Source organism: Rhinopithecus roxellana, chromosome 7 (assembly GCF_007565055.1).
Source record: "Rhinopithecus roxellana isolate Shanxi Qingling chromosome 7, ASM756505v1, whole genome shotgun sequence".
NCBI lineage: Eukaryota > Metazoa > Chordata > Mammalia > Primates > Cercopithecidae > Rhinopithecus > Rhinopithecus roxellana.
The window spans coordinates 82768840-82794049 of NC_044555.1; the positions used below are offsets into that span (position 1 = coordinate 82768840).

The following is a 25210-nucleotide window of genomic DNA, read 5'->3' on the forward strand; positions in this document are numbered from 1 at the left end:
TGTTTCATTTAATTCTCATGACACCCTACTAAATTAGGTACTTGTGTCAGTTTGCATTGCTTAGGATAAGCTGCCATAACAAATGTGACAATCTCAGTGCCTCAACAAGATGGAGGTTCATTTTCCACTTTGCAGTGGGTCAGGGTGACCCTCCAGGGCAGCTGCCCTCTATGTGGTGACCATGTGATCGTGGCTGCTTTATCTTGTGGCATCTACAACACAACAGTTCCCGTAATCGCCACACCAGGGAAAGAGTATCTCACCCTAGTGGTAAAATGCTTTGGCCCAGACATGACTGAAGTTATTGCTGCCCACACTGTGTTGGCCAGAACTTGTCACATTAATCCGTTTCAATGCAGAGCAGATGGGAGAACACAATTCTTTCCTGTGCCTGCAAGGAGAGGACAACTGCGAGTCTCTACTATGGCTGCACACTGCGGGTCTCTACTATGGTGCTGCCATTGTTCATATCTTACAAATATGGAAATTTGAACTTTAGGGAGGTTGAGTAACTTACCTAAGAACATAAGGTTAGTAGAATTTGGAGCCAGGATCTACTTCCAGTCCCCATGCTCTTAATTTCTATGCAAAATAGCCTTGTCTCAATTTTTTCTATTTAGTAAGATGCTGACGGTCATCTGTTATGGAATATTTTCTGAATGGGAAAAATATCGCACTTGAAAGGCATCCCTTGGTATGACAGAATTTGGTTCTTTGAAATAGGTTTCTTGATGGAGTGTCATTTGACAGGCAGGCTTACTATTTGTTGTTGCAAGACATAGCGGTCATTTACTTTGATTAGTTGAAAGTTGCATCACATTGAATTTGGATTTGTGGTAGGCACTGATAGTTTTTATTCCATTGTAAATGATCATTAAGCTTTATTATAGTATCTTCCAATTTTATCTTCTGGGAAAGTTAGAGCTGCTTTATTATATACAAAATAAACTTTTGATACTTTTGTTACTGATTTTAAGTTAGACCTAAGTCTTTTACCTGATTTGTGCCCAGATTGACAGTTTAATTTCCTGAGGTCAGGGAGCATGATTGTTGAAGTTATCACTTGTGTAAAGGATTAACAGTTTATCACAAATATAAGACTTTCTCAGTTTTATTTTATAAACCCAGTTGCTGCCTTTTAACCTCTGAGGGTTTAATTAACCCGGAGTTAATTCTGAATTATCTTCCTTCATTTAAGGATTGATTGAATAAAAATTATTTGCATTTAACATATGTTGAATAAGAATTAGGGCAAGATTGGGCCAAACTTTGAGCTGCCACTTAGAATTTTCCAGTTGTTGCTTGAAATCTATTAGCTTAATGCTTGATGACACAAATCTTGAAGGCCAAAGAGATCACTCTGTGAGAACCTAATCTGAAAGATTATGCTAGCCCTGTCACACCCAGAGCATCATACCCAGGGAGTTGTGGATGGATACCCTTATGTCATGAATAACATGCGCCTGTGTGTACGTGCGTGACCCTCTAATCCCTGGTCCTTCCCGTTTTGGTAAATGCCACCACCATCCACAGCTGCACAAGCCAGAAACCCAGCAGTCATCCTGGATTCCTCCTTTTCCCTCACTCCTTAATAGAATCCATCAAAAGTCCTAGCAGTGTGGCTCCAATCTCACTCCCTGTTGCCTTTATCTCTTTGCCCCTACTAGACCAAGTAACCTTCAACTACTTACCTGGACACCACGATGGATTGGCATCCTAGCCCCTCCTCTCTTCTCTACTGTGCTGTCTCTTTTCCCACTGGTTGTTCGTTTGTTTGTTTTTTGACAGAGACTCGCTCTGTCACCCAGGCTGGAGTGCAGTGGCACAATCACAGCTCACTGCAGCCTTGACCTCCTGGGTGCAAGGGATCCTCCCACCTCAACCCCCCGAGTAGCTGGGACTACAGGCATGCGCCACCGCTCCCTACTAATTTTTGTATTTTTTGTAGAGATGGGGTTTTGCCATGTTGCCCAGGCTGGTCTTGAACTCCTGAGCTCAAGTGATCGGCCCGCCTCAGCCTCCCAACTGTTTTTTTTTTTTTTTTTTTTTTTTTGAGACTGGGCCTCACTCTGTCACCCAGGCTAGAGTGCACTGGTGTGATCACGGCTTATTACAGCCTCTGCTTCCCAGGCTCAAATGATCCTCCTGCCTCAGCCTCCTGAGTGGCTGAGACTGCAGGCGTACATTACTATGCCTGGCTAGTATATATGTCTTTTTGTAGAGATGGGGGTCTCGTTATGTTTCCCAGGCTGGTCTCGAACTGCTGAACTCAAGTGACTCTCCTGCGTCAGCCTCCCAAAGTGCTGGGATTATAGGCATCAGCCACCATACCCAGCCTCTTTTCCTACTTTTGAAAGTGTTATCTTTTCAAAATACACAGCAGATTATTCCATCTTCTTCCTTTAAACCCTCCAGTAGTTTGCTTGTTGTGCTTTGTAAAACATTCAAAGTCCCTACACTGATCTGTAACACCCTACACAATCTAGTTCTTGCCTGCTTTTCCATCCTCATCTCAAACCTCAACCCCTTGCTCACTACATGTTCCCCAGTCTCAGTGGCCTTCTACCCATTTCTGTGTGACCTCTTTCCTGCTGCAGGCCATATGCCCATTTTATCTTGTGGTCTTGGGTTCCCAGGGATCTGTTTTTCCTTTCTGCTTCCCCTGGCTGGCTCCTTCCCAACCTTCAGGATTCAGAGTCTGTCCCTGTTATCCTACCTAAAATAGTTCTGTCAGTTTCATTAATTCATGAAGGAACCAGCATATGGTAAAACTGGCTGAAGAAAGTATAGTCAGATTTATTTATAGTCATAGAAAGAAAAGATGCTGGAACAGAATTGCTAAATTAGGTATAAAACTAATTAATGCCCTATGGGGTAATATAAGTGCAACCTGGCTATTGTACTTTTTTCTAAGATGAAGGTATTTGCATTGCCATAAGACAAGAATTACTTGTTAGCTAACAGTTTTTTCCAAGTTAATATCTACCCGTTCAGGATTATCAAATGCCCAACCTAGAGTAAACAGTAAGTCAGAGCAGAAGTCCATATCCCTAGGAAGTGAGGTGATCCTTGGGTGGGCCTGCTGGGTAATGCTTCTGCAGGGCAATCTCCTCCCCACTTTGTTCTTTCCCAGCATCTGTTTCCTGATAGCACTTACCCGAGTTTGCAAATATTCCTTACAGGTTTCACTATTTTTTTTTGTCTGTCTTCCTCACTTGTCCAGCTTGTGTAAGGGGGAGGGAAGAGGATCTGACACCCTTTGCATTGTGGGGCATTATAGGCACTCAGTGTGTATTGGTTGAATGAATGAGTGAAGATATGCATGTCTACACGTGAGGAGGGTATCTTAATCATCTGCCACTCTTTAAACTAAAACGATTGGAATTCAGATTCTCCTGGAACTCCAGAGGAGTTTTTACAGAAGTCGTCTCAGTCTGCATATCATCTTTCTTAGGCACTGATTCTCAACCTTGTCTGCACTTGAGAACCACCTGGAGAGCTTTAAATATAAAATAAAAAATACAGATGCCTGGGTCCATCTCCAGAAATTCTAATTTCTTATATCTGCAGTCCAGTCTGAGCATCAGGATTTTTAACAGCTCTCCAGATGATTCTTATATGGAGACAGGTTTAAGAATAAAAGCTGTATCAAGCATTTTCAAGAGCTTTGCTTAAACTCTCTCTCTCTCTGTCTTTCTCTCTCTCTGTGTGTGTGTGTGTGTGTAGTTATAGTAGCTGCATCTGAACTAGGGTGCTGCACGACACAGGGCACATGATTTAAGGGGACACTTATTCTCAGGGCAAGTGCCGTCTCTGCATTTACACCACCCTGAGAGTGAGTGCCTCCTCAAATATTGGCACTAGGTATATGTCTAGCCCCACCCTAGTCTGAGTTGGGGTTAAACAGATGGCAAAACAGCTAGGACAGAAGGAAAGAAGGTGAAAATTAAGGAGTGGTAGAGAATTTCTGATGAGGAAAGCATGTGGTGAACATTTGCCCTGGGACCTGCTGTTACCTTTCTTTCCAGGGTCTGAACTTGAGCACGTGTGAGGACTGAGGGAAGATTAGGCAGAACCTAGAGTAGGGTTTCTCATCATTTTTGTGCCAGGAGCCCCTTTGGCAGTCTGAAGCCTGTGGGCCCCTTCTCAGAATTATGTTTTAAATGCCACAAAGACAGGATTATAATGGAAACCAATTATACTGAAATAATCACTAAAATAGTTAAAAGAAATTGTTATATAACAACATACATGCTTCTAGGCCTGGCACGGTGACTCATGCCTGTAATCCCAGCACTTTGGGAGGCTGAGGTGGGCGGATCACTTGAGGCCAGGAGTTTGAGACCAGCCCGGCCAACATGGTGAAACCTTGTCTCTACTAAAAATGCAAAAATTAGCCAGGTGTATTGGCACATGCCTTTAATCTCCTGCTACGCAGGAGACTAGCTTGAACCCAGGAGGTGGAGGTTGCAGTGAGTCAAGATTGTGCCACTGTACTCCACCCTGGGCAACAGAGTGAGACTACATCTCAAAACAAACAAACAAACAGACAAAAAACCCAACCCCCAAAGCATATATGCTTCTTTATTAATGCATGAAATAAAACATCTAACAGTGTTTGAAATAACCACTACTTTTTCAAAGTAGTGATATGCATAAACAGTACTTAAAGATGTCTGCCTGGCATGGTGGCTCTCGCCTGTAATCCCAGCACTTTGGGAGGCCGAGGTGGGCCAATCACGTCGTCAAGAGATTGAGACCATCCTGGCCAACATGGTGAAACCCCGTCTCTACTAAAATAGAAAAAAATTAGCTGGGCGTGGTGACACACACCTGTAGTCCCAGCTACTTGGGAGGCTGAGGCAGGAGAATGGCATGAATCCGGGAGGCAGAGCTTTCAGTGAGCCAAGATCACGCCATTGCACTCCAGCCTGGGTGACGGAGAGAGACTCTGTCTCAAACAAACAAACAAACAAAAAACCCAAAACCCTAATCTGATAGGTGACCAAGTTATGGATATTGCTAGTGATGCTATAGTGGCTTGTTGCTTACATTCATAATGGAAAGAAATGCTAAATTTCAGTTACAGTAGGGAAAATAAAGATGTAATTTTTTTTTCCTAGTCAAGGTGACAGAACCCGTGATTTCTTTTCACTAGTTCACTAGCTTGTGAACTCTGATGGTGCAATGACATGATTCATGTAGTCTTTCGGGCTGTGTTCCCTAAACTGGCTTATGGTCTGGTTGCAGTCTGGTACAGTTTGCAGTGAAAGGAGAGAGAATTAGGACAAAAGAATGAGTTATTTATAAAACTTAAATGTATTCAAATCTAAGATTGGGATTTTTTTGGTTCCTCTTGTTAAATGTCCTTTGTGAAATTGATAATGGGTAATAGTTTGGGGTAAAATTGTTGATGAGATAGAATGTTGGCAACTGTATGTTGACTTTCTTCATTTCTTTTTTTGTTGTTGCTGGGGGAGAGATTTTTCCTATTTTGTGAAATCCCCAAATTTGTGAGCCACTATTGTGGTCACGATTCTACTGCCAAGAAGATACTGAGGCAAATAATTGAATTCCCTTTGACTCCTCCCTTATCTGCAAAACAGTTGTTCTCAACCTAGGTGATTTCATCCCTTTAGGGACTTTTGGCAATGTGAGGAGACATTTTTGGTTGTCCCAGCTGTGGAGGGGGACCGCCTGGCATTTAGCCGGTAGAGGCCAGGGATGCTGTTCAGCACCCTACACTGCAGAGGACAGGACCCCCTCTTCCAACAACAACAAACTTATCTAGTCTAAAATGCCAGTAATGTTGAGACTGAGAAAGCCTACTGTAAAATAAGTATCAAGACTTAGGAACTCTAATCCTGCTGTGCTCTAGTTTTTTTTTTTTTTTTTTTTTTTTTTTTTTTATCATACAAGAAAGGTAGAAGGATTTTGTAGAATTGAGTCCTATTTCTGTGGCTTTTGTTTTCAAATGAGAATTATTTTATTCAAGGAAAAATAAAAGCAGATATTCTCTGGTTGAATTGAGGGTGGGGGTCCCTGTGCTTTGCCTATTTGACAAACCCTCCCTATCTCTTAGGGCTAGGAGAGAAATCTTTTGAGTGTGACAGCCGGTTTGGTAATTCATAGAAAAGACAGGATAGGAAGCCCAAGGGTAAAGAAAGAAGCCCAGGAGGTAAGGTTGTAGCTGGCTCTGTGTGTGTGTGTGTGTGTGTGTATGTGTATGTGTGTGTGTGTGATGTGTGTGTGGTGTGTGTGTGCATCCACACGGTGTCTCTGTATTTTGAACACTAAATACTATCTTGGGATGTCTCAAGCTAAGGTCAGCTCATCTTTTCTGACTAATGTCCAACCCAATCCCCCTTTCCTTTTTTTCCCTCATGTTCCTTTGTCAATTTCCTTTACACCCTCTCTCAGCCCTGCTACAGGGACACAGAGCTGCTTTGGACAAAGTTCGCCTATGCAGGTTCACTGACTGTATGGCTGGGCACTTGTGTTTTCTAGGGGTCTGTCCCTCTACCCCATACCCCTGTCGTTAGCTCTATTGTTGCTCCTTTCCAAAGGTTCTCCCCAACCTTCTGAGCTGTGGATTCCCACCTTATTTGTAAAAATATTTGTTGTGGGATTCTTTGACAATCTAGTAAAAGCTCTGGATCTTAGCAGGAAAATACACATTGACATTAAAATAAAACATTGTAAAAAATGTTGCCTTCAATGTCAGGAGTTTCTGGACCCCTAGAGCTGGTTCATGGAGCCCAGTGAAGAGCCCTTCTTCTAGAGTAATGTAATGTATGGGATGGATATAGAGGATGTAAGTTGGAAGAGACATAGTGGAAAAATTGAAGCCCAAAGAGGCAAAATAAAGGGGATGCTGCTTGCTAGCAGCAGAGCCCAGTGGATTGTGGACCTCCTAACTCACTCCTGGGGTTCTACCCGTGGTATGGCCAGGAAATTTAACTTATCCACCATCCTTCTCTGCCACAAATTTACAGGATCACCCTTCCCATTGTAACCTCCACCCCACCATCTAGCTATTACCTACCCATTTCCTAATTGACAAGAGGTATTTCAGATCAATGGGTAGATAGGAAGATAATAGGAGACTAGATGGCTTTGATTACTCAGGTCTGGGTTGATAAGACTGGCCTGATGTTTTTTTGTTTTTTTGTTTTCCCCCAAAGTAACTTCAGGAAAATGTGTAGGGATGGTTTCACTTTGGAATTGTAGAACATTATTGTCATAATTCTTTGTTAACCTATAAGTAGCTGGTATAAGTGAATAGGTAAGAAAATGTAGTGGGAGAGAAGGGAGCCAGGAGTCAGGAGTCAGGAATTTTTGTTATGGTCATGGCTCTGCCACTATATTGCTACATGACTAAGACAAGTCTTGCTCTCCCTTTCCTGGGCTTATTTCCTTACCTGCAAAATGCAGACATTTGAGCAGGTTTTCTCTAGATTATTTTCTGAAATGCCACAGTTTCATGCTAAATGTTCAAATCTGTACTAGAAAGAATTTTAATGTTCAGGATGGCAATATAGCCTTGTGTCTGGGAATGTTGGTCCTAGCAATAGGCTACCTCATTATGAATCTTTCCTTCATTACCTTTTATTTGTGTGGCCTCAGGCAAGTTTCTTGATTTCTCTGTTTCAAATGACTCACTGGAAGAAAAGATATACCAATAACACCTGCCTTGTAGAGTTGTTGTAAGCACAAAATCAGGGAATCCCTTATCAAACATTGTAGAAAAGCATCTACAACTATGTTATTTAATATGGTAGCCACTTGCCATGTGTGACTATTGAGCACTTGAAGTGTGGCAGTGTGGCTAGTGTGACTGAGAAACTGAATTTTTAATTAAATGATTTAAATAAAAGGCTTCAAACACTGTAAAATATTTTCTGTTAAATGCAACCTTATTGATTTAGTAGAACCACATTTCACTTCAACCTTGAATTCTGTAAGACGAGGGTCAGCGACCTTTTTCTATAAAGGGTCAGATAGATTTTGTGGGCAGTATGATTTTGGTTACAACTACTCAACTCTGTTGTTGTAGTATGAAAGTAGCCATGGACAACGTGTAAACAGAGGAGCATGGCTGTGTGCTAATAAAACTTTATTTATAAACATGAAATTTGAATTTTTAAATTTTTTTTATTTTTTATTTTTGAGACAGAGTCTCACTCTTGTCACCCAGGCTGAAGTGCTGCAGAGGCATGATCTCAGCTCGCTGCCACCTCCGCCTTCTGTGTTCAAGCTATTTTCCTGCCTCAGCCTCCCAAAGTAGCTGGGACTACAGGCCTGTGCCACCATGCCTGGCTAATTTTTGTATTTTAGTAGAGATGGGGTTTCACCAGGTTGATCAGGTTAGTCTCAAACTCCTGACCTCAAATGATCTGCCCGCCTTGATCTCCCAAAGTGCTGGGATTACAGGGGTGAGCCACTGCGCCTGGACTGACATTTGAATTTTTTTTTTTTTTTAATTATACTTTAAGTTCTAGGGTACATGTGCATAACGTGCAGGTTTGTTACATATGTATACTTGTGCCATGTTGGTGTGCTGCACCCATCAACTCGTCAGCACCCATCAATTCATCATTTATATAATGTTTACATCATGAAATATTTTTCTTTTGATTTTTTTTGGCAAATATTCAAACATTGTACTTGCGGGATGTACAGAAATAGGCAGCAGACTAGATTTGGTTCTTAGGTATACACCCAAGGTAAATAAATTCATGTCCATCAAAAAACATTTATAAGAATTTCACAGCAGCTTTATTTACAATGGCCCCACACTGGAAACAGCCCAAATGTTTATCACAGGATAATGGATTAAAATTTTCAATATGTTCTTTTTTTTTTTTTCTTGAAACAGGGTCTTGCTCTGTCACCTAGACTGGAGTGTAGTGGCACCATTTCGATTCACTGCAACCTCCACCTTCCAGGCTCAAACCATCCTCCCACCTCAGCCTCCTGAGTAGCTGGGACTATAGGTGTGCACCACCACACCTGGCTAATTTTTATATTTTTTGTAGAGATGGGGTTTCGCCATGTTGCCCACACTGGTCTTGAACTTCTGAGCTCAAGCAATCTGCCTACCTCGGCCTCCCAAAGTGCTGAGTTTACTGGTGTGAGCTACTGCTCCCGGCTCAATATATTCTTAAAAGTGGATTGCTCCATAGCAATGAAAAAGAATGAACTATGTGTGCAATGCATTGGGTGATTATCACAGATAAAAAGGTTGTAAAAGAAGCTAGTCACAGGAACAAATACTGTATGATTCAATTTATGAAGTTCCATAATGGCAAAGATAATCTGCAAGTATAGAAATTAGTACAGAGGTTGCTGGGTGGAGCAAAGGGAGGTGATTTATGGAAAGGAACATGAAGGAAAATTCTGTATCTTAATTTGGGAATTTGAGTGTTGGTTACAGGGAGATATATATATATGTATGTTTGTGTGTATATATATATATATATTTGTCAAATTCTTCAAGTGGAACACTTACAGTTCCCTATAAATCATCCCACCATACTCTTTACATAATTTAAAAAGAAATCAATTAGCTGCTTACATTTAACATTATAATAAGAATAAAATACAGATTTCTGGCCACAATGGCTCACATTCTGATGTAGCAACTATCAACTAGAGCTGTGCTGTTTCAGTATGGTAGCCAGTAGCTGCATGTGGCTGTTGAGCACATAAAATGTGACAAGTATGAATTGAAGTATGCAAGGAGGGTAAAATATACATGGGAGTTTGAAGGCTTAATATGAAAAAATAATGTAAAATATTTCATTAATAGTTTTTAATGTTGATTGCATGTTGAAATGATAATACTGGGTTAAAATAGATTATTAAAATTTTGCCATTAAAAATGTTTTGACATAGAAATTTTTAAATTGTGATAAAATACAAATAAAATTTCCCATCTTAACTATTTTAAATGTATAATTCAGTAATATGTAAATATAATCACATTGTTGTGTAACTAGTTTCTAGAACCTTTTCACCTCACCTTACAAAATGGAAACTCTGTATTCATTAATATTCATTAAACACCTTCCCATTTTCTTTTTTCTACCCAGTTCCTGGCAACTGACCCCCCCCTTTTTTTTTTTTTTGTGAGTGCAGTAACGCGATCATGGCTTACTGCTACCTCCGCCTCCCAGGCTCAAGAGATTCTCGTGCCTCAGCCTCCCGAGTAGCTGGGATTGCAGGCGCATGCACCACTACACCTAGCTAATTTTTGTATTTTTAGTAGAGATGGGGTTTTGTCATGTTGGCCGGGCTGGTCTTGAACTCCTGGCCTCAAGTGATCCGCCCACCTCAGCCTCCCAAAGTGCTGGGATTACAAGCATGAACCACTGCACCTGGCCTGCCCATCTACTTTTCTGCTTCCACGAGTTTGACTACTCTTGATGCCTCATATAAGTGAAACCACACAGTACTTGTCTTTTCGTGACCAGCTTATTTCACTTCCTTTTTTTAAAAAAATGTGACTCATTCTTTTTTGGCAGATAACGTTGAAACACTGTGAACAACTGCTGCCATTTTGATGGAACATGAGTTCTCTTCCCAGTACCCTCCACTCCGTATCGTCTAGCTAAAGAGGCTTAATGTCACTTGCCATTTATTATTGCATTTATGCTGTTTACATTTTTTCTAATGGATTGAGGAAATTGAGGTATTTCTTTTTTTCTTTTCTTTTTTGAGTGACAGGGTCACCCAGGCTGGAGTGCAGTGACATGATGCAGCCTTGAACTCTTGGACTCAAGGGATCTTCCTGCCTCAGGCTCCTGAGTAGCTGGGACTACAGGCATATGCCACCATGCCCAGCTGATTTTTTAATTTTTTTTTTAACAGATGGGGTCTTACTGTGTTGTCCAGGCTGGTCTCAAACTGCTAGGGTCAAGTGATCCTCCCACCTCGGTCTCCCAAAGTACTGGGATTACAGGCATGAGCCACCACTCCCAGCCTAAAGTATTCCTAATATATCTGTATCTCTATCAAATATGGGAAAACAAAGGATTTTTCTGTTTTGTAGAGGGTCAAGTGTTTAAAAGGAGCAGGCATAATTTTCTTTATGGAAGGGAAAAATAGTCATTTATATTTAATATACAAAGCATTTCTATGTTCAAAGAATGTAACCTAAGATACCATTATGAAACAAATTGTCATCTTGGATGGCCACTCTCATTGTCTCTTCAGACCCTCTGAACATTTAGTTTGAACTCTTACTTTGTTTGCTGTGTGTTAATTCAATTCAGTTTGGGAGACAAGATTCTAACCAATGACTATAAATAGATCTTCTTCTTGACAGAATCATTGTATAGCAGATACTTTATTGATTATTTTTTTCAGTGTCTCACTATCAAATTTTGTGACTAGGAAGAACACTCAGCTGAGTATGGTGACTCATGGTTGTAATCCCAGCACTTTAGGAGGCCAAGGCGGGAGGATTGCTTGAGCTCAGGAATTTGAGACCTGTCTGGCCAATATAGCAAGACCCCATCTCTATGAAAAATAAAAAAAGAAATTAGCCGGCATGGTGGCAAGCACCTGTAGTCCCAGCTACTCGGGAGGCTGAGGCAGGAGGATCAGTTGAGTCTGGGAGTTCAAGGCTGCAGTGAACTATGTTAGTGCCACTGCACTTAGTCTGAGAGACAGACTTTGTCTCAAAAAAACAAAAACCAAAAAAAAAAAAAATTCAGACTGAAAATTTACAAACTGCTTTTACCTTTCACTTCTTAAAAGCTTGTATCAGTTTAAGGAAAATGGCACCTTCATGAAAGTTTTCCGTGATAAGAATATTATTATGTATGGTTACAATTCTGTTAAGTGAGAGTTGCTTAGAACCACATGACCAAAGAAAGTATGAGATAAATTCAGCTGTTTTGTCTTTTGCTGTTTGGTGGCTGTCTGGGGTAGAGAGGTGGTTTTCTAGGCACAGTTCTAAATAAGTGCCATAGACAGGGTGGAAGAATGTGTGAAGTGACAGTATCCTAGACGATATCTGAGATCCCTACTTAAGTCCTATTAATTGATATTCATAATTCAGTTAGTGTATTCCATTGCTCCTTGGAGGTATCTGTTGAATGCCAGTAAGACACTGGTCAGGGAGCTTATAAATACTGAGCATTTATTTCTTTTCTCCCTCAAGAAGTACTTGGAAGTAGAGTCATCCTCTTATGGGCAGATCAGGCTGCAAATTATTTTATGTGATCTTGTTTCATCTTTTTAGATCCTTTTTCCAGACAGAGCTGGAGCACATACCTGAGACCTTAACCATAGGATTAGCTTATATTTGATTTACTAAGAATCTAGAGTTTCTTTTCTCTTGCTTTTGAAGCCCATTCCTGCTTTGAGTGCTGGAGAGCTGCCTGAGGTTGGGAAACATTAAGATTGGTTACTCTATTTATGTCTCTTGGGCCCTTGGCTGATTGATCACACAGGGATTTGTCATATTGCCTGTTTCTTTTTTTCTTTTTTTTTCTGGGACAGAATTTTGCTCTTGTTGCCCAGGCTGGAGTGTAGTGGCATGATCTTGGCTCACTGCAACCTCTACCTCCTGGGTTTAAGCAATTCTCCTGCCTCAGCCTCCCAAGTAGCTGGGATTACAGGCGCCTGCCGCCATGCCTGGCTAATTTTTGGTATTTTTAGTAGAGACTGGGTTTACCAGGTTGGGCAGGTTAGTTTCGAACTCCTGACCTCAGGAGATCCACCCACCTTCGCCTCCCGAAGTGCTGGGATTATAGGCGTGAGTGAGCCTATACTGTGCCCGGCCACCTGCTTCTTTGAATCAAATGTGGACATAGCAACTAAAAATAAACATCATGTGGATGTTAGAGAACCAGGGGCCTTCTTTGCCTGGGGAGCTCTAGGATACTTGCTTGCTGTTGCTAAGATGTTTTCTGGCCTTAGCACAGCATCAGTCATTGAAAGTACAGCTGTGTTTTTGGAATAGCGTGATGATGGAAGTGCAAAGGCACACTGATGAGTATTATCCTGAACAATGGATACAGATGCAAATCATTATGCATAATCCATAGTGTCCCCATTTTTGTAGGGTTTTGTGCTACGTGATTGTGTGTGATTTGATGTGCTGAGAACTAGAAGTGTGCCAAAGTATCATTTCCGCTTTCAGAATAGTTTTGTTAGAATTTTGAAAGATAAGTAAATATACCAGACCGTTGCATTTCAACTCTTTGTAGCATTTTGAATGGCTAATGGTTTTGACAGTAGAATGTGGCTGAATGATATAGATTGATTGCTCTAACTTGATATTGTGGCTGAATGATAGATTGATTGCTCTGTCTTGATATTGTTTTCCTTATTCCATTATGAAAAGACAACCAGAGATTGGATGTGAAAATTCCTTAAAGAATTACATAGGGTGAGAAACTGTTCTACCCACTACGTTTGCCCTAGAAACAAGAGACTTTTCTGTAGAGCGCTGGTTAAGAACCAGCTTGCCTGCATTCACACCTTGGCTCTGCCACAGATGAGTTGTGTGATCTTGGGGACATTACTTAGCTCCTTTATGACTGTTTCCACTTTTGTAATGGTGGGGGTGGTAATGATAGTTTCATCGTACAGAGTTGTTGCGAGGATTAAATGAGTTAATATTTGGAAATCTTTCATACTGTGCCTGGCATATTTAAGCACTATGTGAATTTTACCTGCCACCATTTGTCACTTATTATTGTATTATATAATGTCATATCCTTTTTCTTGGTTGTTGAAGGATGAAATGGGAGATCAGTCCCAAATCTGAATTTATTCTGTGATTTGGCAACATTGAAAACTGTTAAACCAGAATACTTTGGTTAAACCATAGCATTTTAAAAATCATGACATTATTATAGGGGTACTCATTGTTTCTAAATCTAAATTTATATTTAGTGCTCTGGAATTTTTCCTCAAAAATGATTCATCTTTTGGCCATCGAGTTCCCCTTTTTTGCAGTTTTTAAATAAAGTCTGACTGGAGCTTCTCTGATTTCTGGTCCTAAAGAATTGCCTCTGCCTCGCTTTATGATGTCAAAGAATGATGGTGAGATACGATTTGGGAACCCAGCTGAGCTGCATGGAACTAAGGTTCAGATTCCATATTTAACTACAGAAAAAAATTCCTTCAAAAGAATGGACGATGAGGATAAACAGGTAAACATTTTAATCAGACATGTTCATTTGATTCTGACCATGAAACCGCATGTAACAGGGCCTCGTATCTACTGTTCAGCTTCCAGCAAATCTCACCATCTGGAACCCAATTACAGACTTGGAAATGAGCCAGTAAAGTTTTCTCTTAGCAAAAAGGAGAGACTGACACATATGAATCACCACCAGCCACTTAAGGGCCCTTTAGAGCCTCCTTTAAAGTAGAATTGTGTCTAAAATAAGGCTACCAATTTAATACATTTATTGATTTCACTAGGTCAGTGGTTTTCTGAATGGATTCTTGGAAATGTAACTTCCAGGAGTTTTTAATGGGTTCTCTTCTACAAAAAGAAGTCTGTGGAAAAGGTTTCTCCTATTATAATAAATGTGTTTGGAGAATGCTGCTTCATATTCCCTTGTTGAGGGAAGAACTAAATCCTCAGTCTTGGAAATTTGTAGTGCACATTAGCACGGTAAAGGTCCTGAGAAGTTCTGCAGTGAAGAGACCTGGAAATCTGTGTTTACTAAACTTTTTTCACCAGGAAATTCTTTCTTGGGGAACATATTTGGAATACTATCTTGGGAAATGCTGCCATTACCCATTTAGCAGGTTTGGAACCAGAATAGGGAGGATAGGCTTTTAAAATTAGACTACTAATTGCAATAGTCAGATGATGATTGGTGGAGACAACAGTATAAAATCTCAGAAGAGTGGGCCTCTCCAGAAGAAGTAGTCTACACATTAGTGTACCCTGCAGGCATCAAGCTACAGCTCATACTTCCAGCAAAGATACTGAATCATGCAGATAAGTCAAATTATGTTCAACATAGTGTCTTCTATAAGGTAAATAAATTTATTATATCATAGGAACACTTGAGGCTGGGCACGGTGGCTCACGCCTGTAATCCCAGCACTTGAGAGGCCAAGGTGGGTTTATCACAAGAGGTCAGGAGTTCAAGACCAGCCTGGCCAACGTGGCAAAACCCTGTCTCTATTAAAAATACAAAAATTAGCCGGGCGTGGTGGCATGCGCCTGTTGTCCCAGCTACTTGGAAGGCCGAGGCAGGAGAATGGCTTGAATCCGGGAGGCGGAGGTTGCAGTGAGCCGAGATCACATTGCTGCACTCTCTAGCCTGGGCCACAGAGCAAGACTGTGTCTCAAAAAAAAAAAAAAAAAAAAAAAAAAAAAGGAAGACTAGAATGAAAATGAAAATGTTTTTAAAATGCAATGAATATTAAACGATTATGTTGGAAAACTAACTTCTGTGACTTAACCTGTGATGTTGTATAGATGAGGTGTTGCTACAGAAGTTTTGTGTGGATAGTTAGGGGAAGTGTAGCACATCCTGTTAAACAATTCCATGTACTGTCACTTTCATAATTCTGGCACATTTTAAACCAGTTCTTCAGGGATATATTTAAAAAGGAGGAGGTATAGGAATTTTCAGTCAATATTCTTTGGCATATTTTCCCACCAGCATTTGGAGAGGAATGAGGGTCCACTGTCCCACGGTGGTTGATGGCCTGGGAAATTTCCAGGCCCAGTCCCTGACTTTGTGAATGAGAATATATCTTTTCACTTCGGGCTGAGTTTATGCATGCCCCACCCAGTCTATGGGCGTGAGCTCGTGCTTTAGAGCAAACATGTTGCTTTTTCTTGAAGAAGAGTATTTGATCAGTATTTCAGATTACATGTTTTTCTTTAGACCAAGGGAGCCTATATATATAGTCTGTGTGTTGGTAAAAAGCATAAAAAGCATTGTTTTGGCTGAGTGCAGTGGCTCACGCCTGTAATCCCAGCACTTTGGGAGGCCGAAGCAGGAGGATTGCTTGAGCCCAGGAATTCAAGACCAGCTTGGACAACATAGCAAGATCTCATTTCTTAAAAAAAAAAAAAAAAAATTAGCTGTGCATGGTGGTGCATGCCTGTAGTCTCAGCTACTGGGGAGGCTGAAGTGGGAGGATTGCTTGAGCCCAGGAAGTCAAGGCTGCAGTGAGCTATGATCACGCCACTGTGCCGCAGCCTGGGTGACAGAGCAAGACCCTGTCTCAAAAAGCACTGTTTTCTTGTTACTTGAATACTCCAAAGTTACCAGTCTACTAATAAAGTTTTTTTTTTTTTTTTTTTTTAAAAGAGGAAACCCAGCAGCAGATAAAGTTGCTTACTTTGCCTAGGGTTCTACATCAGGTTCATATTTGAATTGAGATTCAAATTGTAGCTTGTTAAGATTTCATCTTAGTGTTTGGGAGTAAGCTGGTTGGAATGGTTTACCTATAATGAATTGTTTTGCAGTCTCTCACTGTTTAAAAAAAAAAAAGCTAGCATTTTACTTTGACATAGTAAGCTCCAAGAATATTAAGTATTAATCATTTAGAAATATATATTTTAATATTCACATTTGCTGGAAGACTTGATAAGTATAAATCCAGGAAATAAATTTATTAATGAACGAAAATGAAATCTATCCATAGAGAGATCACAGTTGGGAGCAGGTATGAGTGTTATTTCGTGTGATCAGTGTCTTTCATTTTCCAAAGGAAAATATTATTGGAATAACCAAAAGTGTTTCAGGCTGCTTTTGGTAATTTAGGTAACTCAGCACTGATGAGATTTTATTTTCTGGGAGACTTTTTGAATCCTCAGACACTGCTGTTTAACCATGCTGCATTTTTGAGAAAACATTTCCCCCCATTTGTTAAACCAGCTGGGTCACCAGCAGTAGAGTTGCGTTATGCTTCCTGACTGCAGCTCAGAACGCCAGGCTTGAGTGATCGCCTCTGAACTCTGATCTGGTTCTTTGAAGCAGGAAACACAGTCTCCCACGATGTCACCCCTCGCCTCCCCTCCTTCTTCCCCGCCTCATTACCAGAGGGTGCCCTTGAGCCATGGCTACAGCAAACTGCGGAGCAGCGCAGAACAGATGCATCCAGGTAAGAGGCGACCTGGGGGCCAGCTGTCCCAGGCAGTGTCTTAGAGGCTCCTTAATTTACCAGTCAGTGATGCTTCAAGCTGCTTAATTTCCTGATTTAATTACCCCTGTCTTTGGAAACATGGCTCAATTTAATTTTATATTCTCAAGCAAGGTTTTTTTAAAAAATAGATTTAAACATATTTGAGTAATGTTTCATCTCCTGTCCTAGAAATTAGTTCATTTTAGACTTTTAAACAACTAGATGATTTAATCTTTCATACACAGATTTTATTGAATAGAACATACCATGTTAAGGGCTTGTATTTTTTTGGAAATGTTATTCCTTTCTGCAAACACACCGAAGATATTTATATAGTAACTGCTTTAATGAAATTTCTTAAGAAATATAACCGCAAAAGCAAAAGAGTTGATCCAGCCTTTGAAGACTGAGCACATAAATGAAAATATATAGGTCCTGTGCTTTGGAATAAGGATAAAGGAAATGCTAGGGGTAGCATTTTGCTGAGGGGTATGTAGCATGCACAGTTGTGGGGTTGCCTCCTTGCTCACATTTATGCTCTGCTGGCCTCGTTAGGTAGTAAAAAAACGTTAGTTCTGAGGATGACTTGCAGAGTTGGCTGCTCAGATTGCAGTACCTAAAGCACTGGAAATTCACTGCAGCATCTTGTCCTCCTGGGGTTCAGACTCCTAATTTAAGATATGACCAATTTATAAAGATATTCTAGAATTGGATATCTGAAACTGCCCCCCCCCCCGTTTTATTTTGTGGGCGGTGGCCCCAAATGACCCAGTTTCTGCAGGTTTTTTACTGCATTAAAAATAGTGGTGACTTTTAGAGGGACACGAAAATAAAACTGCGTGCTAGGCTGAATAAAGAGAGGCTGTAATCTTGCAGAGAGAAGCAGGCGTGACATAGTGGCAATAGCTTTTGATTGGAAGCAGAAGGTTTATGGGTTTCTATGACTAGCTGTAGAACTTTGGGCAGGCCATTGAACATCTCTGAACCATGATTACCTTTTCTCTCTTATAATGGAGTAACAGTATTCTAGAGGGGTATTAGAGGATCAAGTGAGAATGTGAGTAAAGTCCTATGCATGTGCAAGATGACGTTGATAATGGATGGTAACAAAAAAATCACTGTCCTGTAACTTGAATATTGCAGTGGGGTTAGAAACTAAATGGAACTGAGAATTCTTCATTTTCCTCTTATAGTTTCCCCTGTCTGATTTCCCTATTTTCAGGAGTGGTTTTTTTTTTTTTTTTTTCTTTTCTTTTCTTTTCCTATTTCTAATCTTATTTGGGGTTTGGAAGTTAGTTTTTAATTCACAGGTCAAACTGTTTTTGTTCTACTGAGTCAGCCTGTCAGCAAGTTCTACTTTGGTATTCGTTATAAAACGTTTCTGTACCTCCTACTTAATGTCCCATTCCCTCCTCATTCCATACAAATTGGGCTTCCATTCGCCCAGTGGTAATGAAGCAGCTTGCTTCTCTCCATCTTTCTTGACTCTCAGCAGCCTGTGCCAAAGCTGTCCATGCCTTCATTTCTTTTCATACTTTTTAAAAAGTGAGGTAAAGTATACATATGATAAAATGTACACATTTTACTTGTTTATTTTTGAGACAGGGTCTCACTTTGTCACTCAGGCTGGAGTGCACTGGTGCGATCACGGCACACTGTAGCCTTGATCTCCTAGGTTTGGGTGATCCTCCCTCCTCAGCCTCCTGAGTTGTTGGGATTACAGACATGTGCCACCACACCGGGCTAATTTTCTTTTTGTATTTTTTGTAGAGATAGTGTTTCGCCATGTTGCCCCGGCTGGTCTCGAGCCCCTGGACTCAAGCGATCTGCTCTCTTGTCCTCCCAAAGTACTGGGATTACAGGTGTGAGCCACAGTGCCTGGCCATGCACATGTTTTATTTTATTTATTTATTTATTTATTTATTTATTTATTTATTTTTTTCATGCACATGTTTTAAATCTTCAACTTGAGTTTTAGCAAATGGATAGGCCCATGTAGCTACCACTTCGATCAATAATTGAACATATCCATTATGCCAGAGATGACCCTCTCCAGTCACTCTCTGCCCCCTAACGCAGTCACTGTTCTGATTTTCATCACTTCGATCAATAATTGAACATATCCATTATGCCAGAGATGACCCTCTCCAGTCACTCTCTGCCCCCTAACGCAGTCACTGTTCTGATTTTCATCACTATCATTAGTTTTGCTTCTTCCAGAACTTCATACGAATGAAAACACACAGAATGACTGACTGTACTCATAAATGTTTGCCATCTTTCCTTCAGCATAATGGTTGAAATTTATCTGTATTGTTGTATCAGTAGTTCATTCCTTTTTATTATTTAGTAGTGGGATCTATTGTGTGAATGCATCACAATTCGATGATCTATTCTCCTGCTGCTGGACATTTGAGTTGTTTCCAGTGTTTGGCTATTATGAATAAGGATACTATGAACATTCGTGTATGAGTCCTTCTGTGACATATGCTGTCATTTCCCTGGCTCCTAGGAATAGAGTTGCTCAGTTTTAGGGTAGTTGTATATGAAACTGCCAAAGAGTTCTGGTTTGACACTGAACTTCAGGGTGATGAAATCTTTAGGTTTTTTTTTTTTTTTTTTTTTTTTCACACCTCTCCTTGGAGAAAGATGGTGCTTCCAGTTCTTATTAAACCTCTTGTAAGGGGATCAAAGAATTATTTGTTTTGCATTGTATTACATGCTTGGGGTTTCATTTGGGAAGAAAGAGAGTTGAGTAATAGCTACTTTTTAACCTCCTGAATTCAGATCCAATTGAGGAAGGAGCCAGAAGTCAGACAGTTGACGGCCTGAATATCAGCTTTATTACTGATATAGCTGATCAGAGCACATGTCTTAGATTTGTGACCAGATGGGCTTTAGACACTCACCTTTCCAGTCACAGGCAGGCTTGGCCATCCCAGGTTTCCCACACAAGTAGGAAGAGAAAATCTGCCTCTCCAAAAATGGCCCCCATGCAGCTGAGTCTTCATCCAAGCCCTACTGATGAGACAGTTCTGTCTCTTCCAAGAGAAGGCTCTTGTAGGTGAGGGATGGAAGCCAAGGGCCAGATGGTAGCTTGTTCCCCCATGTGTCTCCCCTGGAAGTAGAAGTAGAAGCTCTCATGGGAAGCAGAGGCATGTGGGATTCACTTCCTAAGGAAAGCTCATGACCGCTATCACCCCAACCATGCCACAGTTCATTGTGTTTCAAACCTTTTGGCAGAGCGCAATTGGTATTAGTGGTTTAATCCAGTGCTCCATCAACACGGAATGATTTTAAAAGTCCTACTTCTCAGAAGACAATGGCAGCCTACCTGCTGAGACTTACTTTTTAAGATTTGGATTGTGTGCTCTCTATGTTTGTTTATTTTGCAGTTTTTATATTTGCATTCATTCTTAGCAGGTTCTGAAAAGCTACTTAATGGGTTGCCAGGCAATTGTTTTGCTATTTTAATGTGTGTTAATACATTGTAACGTTTGTGTTCCAGTTACTAGGAAGAAATACAGAAAGCAGATGTGAGCCCAAGAGTGATGTATCATTCTTGATGTGCTATTGTTGTACCTTCTTTATTTTAAAAAGAGCAAGCTATGTTAAACATGAGGTCATAACAGGCTGCTCTGCTCTCTACCTAATTGTATTTGTGAGTAAGCTACAGAAATAAAACATTTTACTTATTTATATATTTTCAAAAACTTGAACTATTAACCTATAGAGATGAGAAATAATTTCAACTTGGGTGATCATTTCTGCTTTCTGTTGGAGCTGCATACTACCTGGTTATGTTTAACTGTCTCCCTGCCATATTGGTAAGGTCATTATTAAGTCTTCTGGAAATAAAAGGAGGGAAAACATACATTCGTTTTTGTGGCTTAAAAAGTTATTTTAAAGGCAGCAAAATAGTTTTTTTAAAGTTTGGTTATTGAATAGTAGAATAATAAATATAAAATATATTCATTTTTGTAGTTTTCTCTACATGATTTTACATTCTGTTTGATTTATTTTTCAAAAATAATGTTGATTCTTAGTGTTCAAAATACACATTAGTTTTCTTCTTGGAGAAGTAGATGATCAATGGAAGACATTTACATAGGGGGATATGTAGAATTTACCTCATATTTAGAATTTGAACACTTACAACACTTTTCTAGCTATTGTTGCTTTCTATCCCAATTGAAGTTCTCACTGTTCCACCTTCACAATTTATTCCTAATCTTAACCCAATGTAAGTATTTTTCTGCTTATCATGAATTGGTTGAATGTCTTTAGATTGTTTAGTGAAATTGTGCCAAAGAGAATCAGGGGTTGTCAGTCCTAGATGGCCCTATGAGTATATACTCATGATTCTGTTACCAGTTCTTTCTTGAAAAGCAGAGGCTGTATCAGTTTGAATGTGAAGTCGTAATTTTTGGATGGAATCTTTGCATACCATGCTGACTTTCCTTTCTGCTGTTTCAGCTCCTTATGAAGCTAGGCAGCCGCTTGTCCAGCCAGAGGGATCCTCATCAGGGGGCCCAGGAACCAAGCCCCTTCGGCATCAGGCTTCCCTTATCCGGGTAAGTGATGATGCAGGGTTATGCCAGTGGGACAGTAGAGTCAAGCTTTGGACTTCAGAGACATGGCTTTTTGATGGACCTTTTTTTTCACTGAAAGGAAGATATGAAACTGCTCCTTCATGCAAATATTGCATGTCTTGTTTGGTTGCTTGTATAAATTCCTAATTCTTTTCTACTGTGTATGTTTCTATGCCTTCTCAGTGTCTCTAGAATAAATTAGGCTGCTTCTTGATCTTTAGTATATCTAAAATGTCCCTCTGCCTTTACCTGTCTAGTCATTAGCCACTGCCTTCAGGAGAGCTTCACTTTTTCTAAAGCAGCCCGTCTTGTCTCTGCCTTATTTTTTATTATTACTCATTTAATGTATGGTTAACTGTTTTCCATTTGTTTTGTGCCTCTAATTACATGGTAAACTTTTGGAAGGCAGAGGTAGTTCTGTATTCTCTCTCAGTGCCTAGACCAAGAGAACAGTTATTGTGCAAGTGGCAGCAGCTACTGTTTCCTTATGTAATAAATGCAAAAGAAAGATTATGGCAAAAGCTTCTGGCTATACCACAGCTTAGACAATTTCAGCTTCCCTTTCTGCAGTGTTTTCCTTTGGATAAAGAGCTCTTATTTTGTTCTCTGTCTGCAGCTGTTGCCTTGTGTAGTGTCTCTGGGTCCTGTGCTGGGAAGTTATATTCTCAAAGAAGGGTGTCTGTGTGTGTGTGTGTGTGTGTGTGTGTGTGTGTGTACATGCACGCGGGTGTGCAGGTTTACTATTTGACACTAAAGACAAGAGGAAGTGGGGTGGTTTGTATAACATTTCAGTCATCTAACTCGGGAAGAAGCAACATTTTTGCACAGGCACTTCTACTCAGAATAGAAGGGTGGTGTCAGACACTCCCATAAAGACGTGGGCTGCTAGTTTGGAACAGAATAAACCAAGTCTTAAGAAGATCCAGGAGTCCATGGAATGCCTTCTGGGGATGGGGCACTGTGCTAGACAGGGCGCAGAGCTTGATCTTCTAAGGTGGGGCTCTGTGTACAAGTCATTTCTTAAAGATAATAATTTAGCCATAGGCTATTTTTTATATTTAATGCTTCCCACAACCATAAGATCTAGTTACTGCTGCTTCTAATAGTGCAAGTGAGTTGACTGTGGTTGAGAGAGGTCGAATAGCTGGTCCAAGGTTTCATTCATAACTAGTCAGTGGCAGAGCCAGAATTTGAATCCAGGCCTGTCCAATGTCAAAACCTGCTCCTTTCATTACTTTGGCCTACATTAGAGTCCCATATTACAAGAAGGCTAGGTTCTAGAGTTGGTACATAAAGAAACATTGGGTGTAGTAAAAAAATACTCTTGAAAAATCCCTTATTGGTACCACATTGGAGAACCAATATGCCATTTGCTCCCAGGGCCAGTACAGCTCAGTTTTATCCCCAATTTGGAAAAGACACTTGTTTCTTCAGCTGAGCTCCAGATGTAGTAGTTGGCTGTGTTTAGAGATCCTGTGGTACAAAAATATGTGCCTTTAAACACGAGAATCACACCCACTGTGGAGTGAGGTTTACGTTAGAAAAGGTATCAGTAGGACTGGGATTTATCCCTAAGCTCTCCAAAATGTGGCTGTGCAGGTTCCTACAGAGTGTGTCCTGGGTCTACAGAGGCCAGATCCTGAATGGTTAGGATGATAGTCAAACTACCAGTGCATACTGAGCTTTACGGCAGTGTGACTGGGCTAACCAAACCCTTTCTACCTAGCCCCCTGGATGGCATGGGCATGGATGCTCATTTGGATTGGCACCCTGTGGCTTCTCTTCTAATGTCCACGTTCCCTTTTCTGCTGACAAACAGACTTTGGGAGCCCTTCACTCAACTGATACTTAGTGAACACCTATTAAGTGCCAGGCACTGTGTTGAGAATACAGAAATGATGCATAACACTAACAATTTCTGCCCTCATGGAGCTACTGGAGAGATGGTCATTAACCAAACCACCACCAAGTAAATATATAATTATGATATGGGTTATCAGTAGGAATTACACTATACTTTGAGGATGAAAATGGGCGTGGGGTATGACCTAGCCTTGAGGGGCAGGGGCTGATCAAAGAAGGCTTCTGGTGGGGGGGCAACATTTGAGTTATGAGAAGGGTACATAGGTGTTACCCAGGTGATGGGGTGGGAGTGCGGGAGCAGGTGAGAAGATGGAGGGAACCACATATACAAAGACATTTCCTATGGGTTTGGCATTTTATGGACATTATCTCTTTCAGCGCCCACAGCTAGCTTATGAAGTAATTAGTGTTGTTATCCCATTATTCAGATGACAAAACCTGAGATTTAGAGACCTTACTTGATTTGCCCACGTTCACAGCTAGGAAGTGGCAGGGCTGGAGTTCAAACACTGGACACGATTCCTCAGTCCCTGGCTCAGGAACCAGATGGATGGTCGTGTCACCTGTTGAGTTAGGAAGCCCTAGATGAAACACTGGCACTGGGGAAAGATCACAAGTTCAGTGTTTGATGTCAGGAACTGAGGTTTTGAGATAGTCCAGAGAAGTTGTTGAAGAACTGGTAAATTACATGGGTCTGGAGCTTGGGAGCGAGCTTAGGCTGGACATAGGTATTTGGCAGCAATTGGCTATCAGAAGGTCTCATGGTATAGTACAGAAAAAACCAGGCAGGTGCTCGCCCAAGTCCAACAAAACTCTGTGTGACCTTGGGCAAGTTACTTCTCTTTTCTGTAATACAAATGACTTTGAATGGATTTAACAGCCCATTGTAACAATCAGCAACAGACCGATTCTCTTAATGTGTCTGTGGTTTGCATGGCTGATGTGTTTTTCTTTCCTCTGTTCTTAGGTTTCCTTCTTATGCCTGTTAACTTGGTTTGGCTGGACTCCATGTTCCAGAAAGCAAAATGCCAACCTGAATTAGTCATGTAGATGAGGGGATTTGAAGTGAAGGTTCTTGGTGATAAGGGATTAGTGTTTACTGGGCATAGTGGTAGGCCTAGGCTGGGGTGACTAATTCCCCTCATGTTGCCACGTTAATGTGCCGATGGCAACCTTCTTTCTCTTCTAACTAGTTCTCTGGCCTTGTATCCCAGTTCTTACTGCCTGATTACAAGGGGGCATGTCCTTTGGGTCCTGGGGGAAGCCTTTAGGGACTCCCAGCCAGTGCTGTTGCAACCCATGGTGTTGGCATTTTAGAGGTGCTTATGCCAATCCAGTGCCGAAACATTGGCATGATTTGTCTTTTTGCTTACTATTTTTAGGAATTTCACTTTTGTTCGGGTGTTGGATTTTTTTCCCTTTGAAATTTCAGACAGTAAGCATATCCTATGTTGGTGGATGGTTGATAGTGCTTTGAAAGAAATTATAAGACTTATTTTCTGCTTCGTCTGTTATCACATGTTTAGAGGTTGTTTTGTGGTTTGTTTTTCACAAATTACCCTCAACATCTAGATAGTGTAGTCGTTTGTAATTTTGCTGGCAAAAGATTTAGAATTGCACCCTTTACTCCTTCT

At 40.7% G+C, this 25210-nt stretch overlaps 1 protein-coding gene across 13 annotated transcripts in view; it reads left to right on the forward strand.

Annotated features, from left to right (window-relative positions):
• REPS2 (RALBP1 associated Eps domain containing 2) overlaps nucleotides 1-25210 on the forward strand; it is a 202051-nt gene that overhangs the window by 61939 nt on the left and 114902 nt on the right. For 10 of the 13 annotated variants that reach the window (XR_004058326.1, XR_004058328.1, XR_004058327.1 and 7 more), the window contains exons 3-5: nucleotides 14023-14171; nucleotides 16974-17100; nucleotides 21598-21695. Coding sequence is in view for 9 of the 13 variants with exons in the window: in XM_030933824.1 (XP_030789684.1) it covers nucleotides 14023-14171; nucleotides 16974-17100; nucleotides 21598-21695 (374 nt within the window). In the remaining 4 variants the exon portion in view is untranslated. The remainder of the gene's footprint in view (nucleotides 1-14022; nucleotides 14172-16973; nucleotides 17101-21597; nucleotides 21696-25210) is intronic. The other 3 variants (XM_030933822.1, XM_030933825.1, XM_030933827.1) reach the window with 1 other exon arrangement.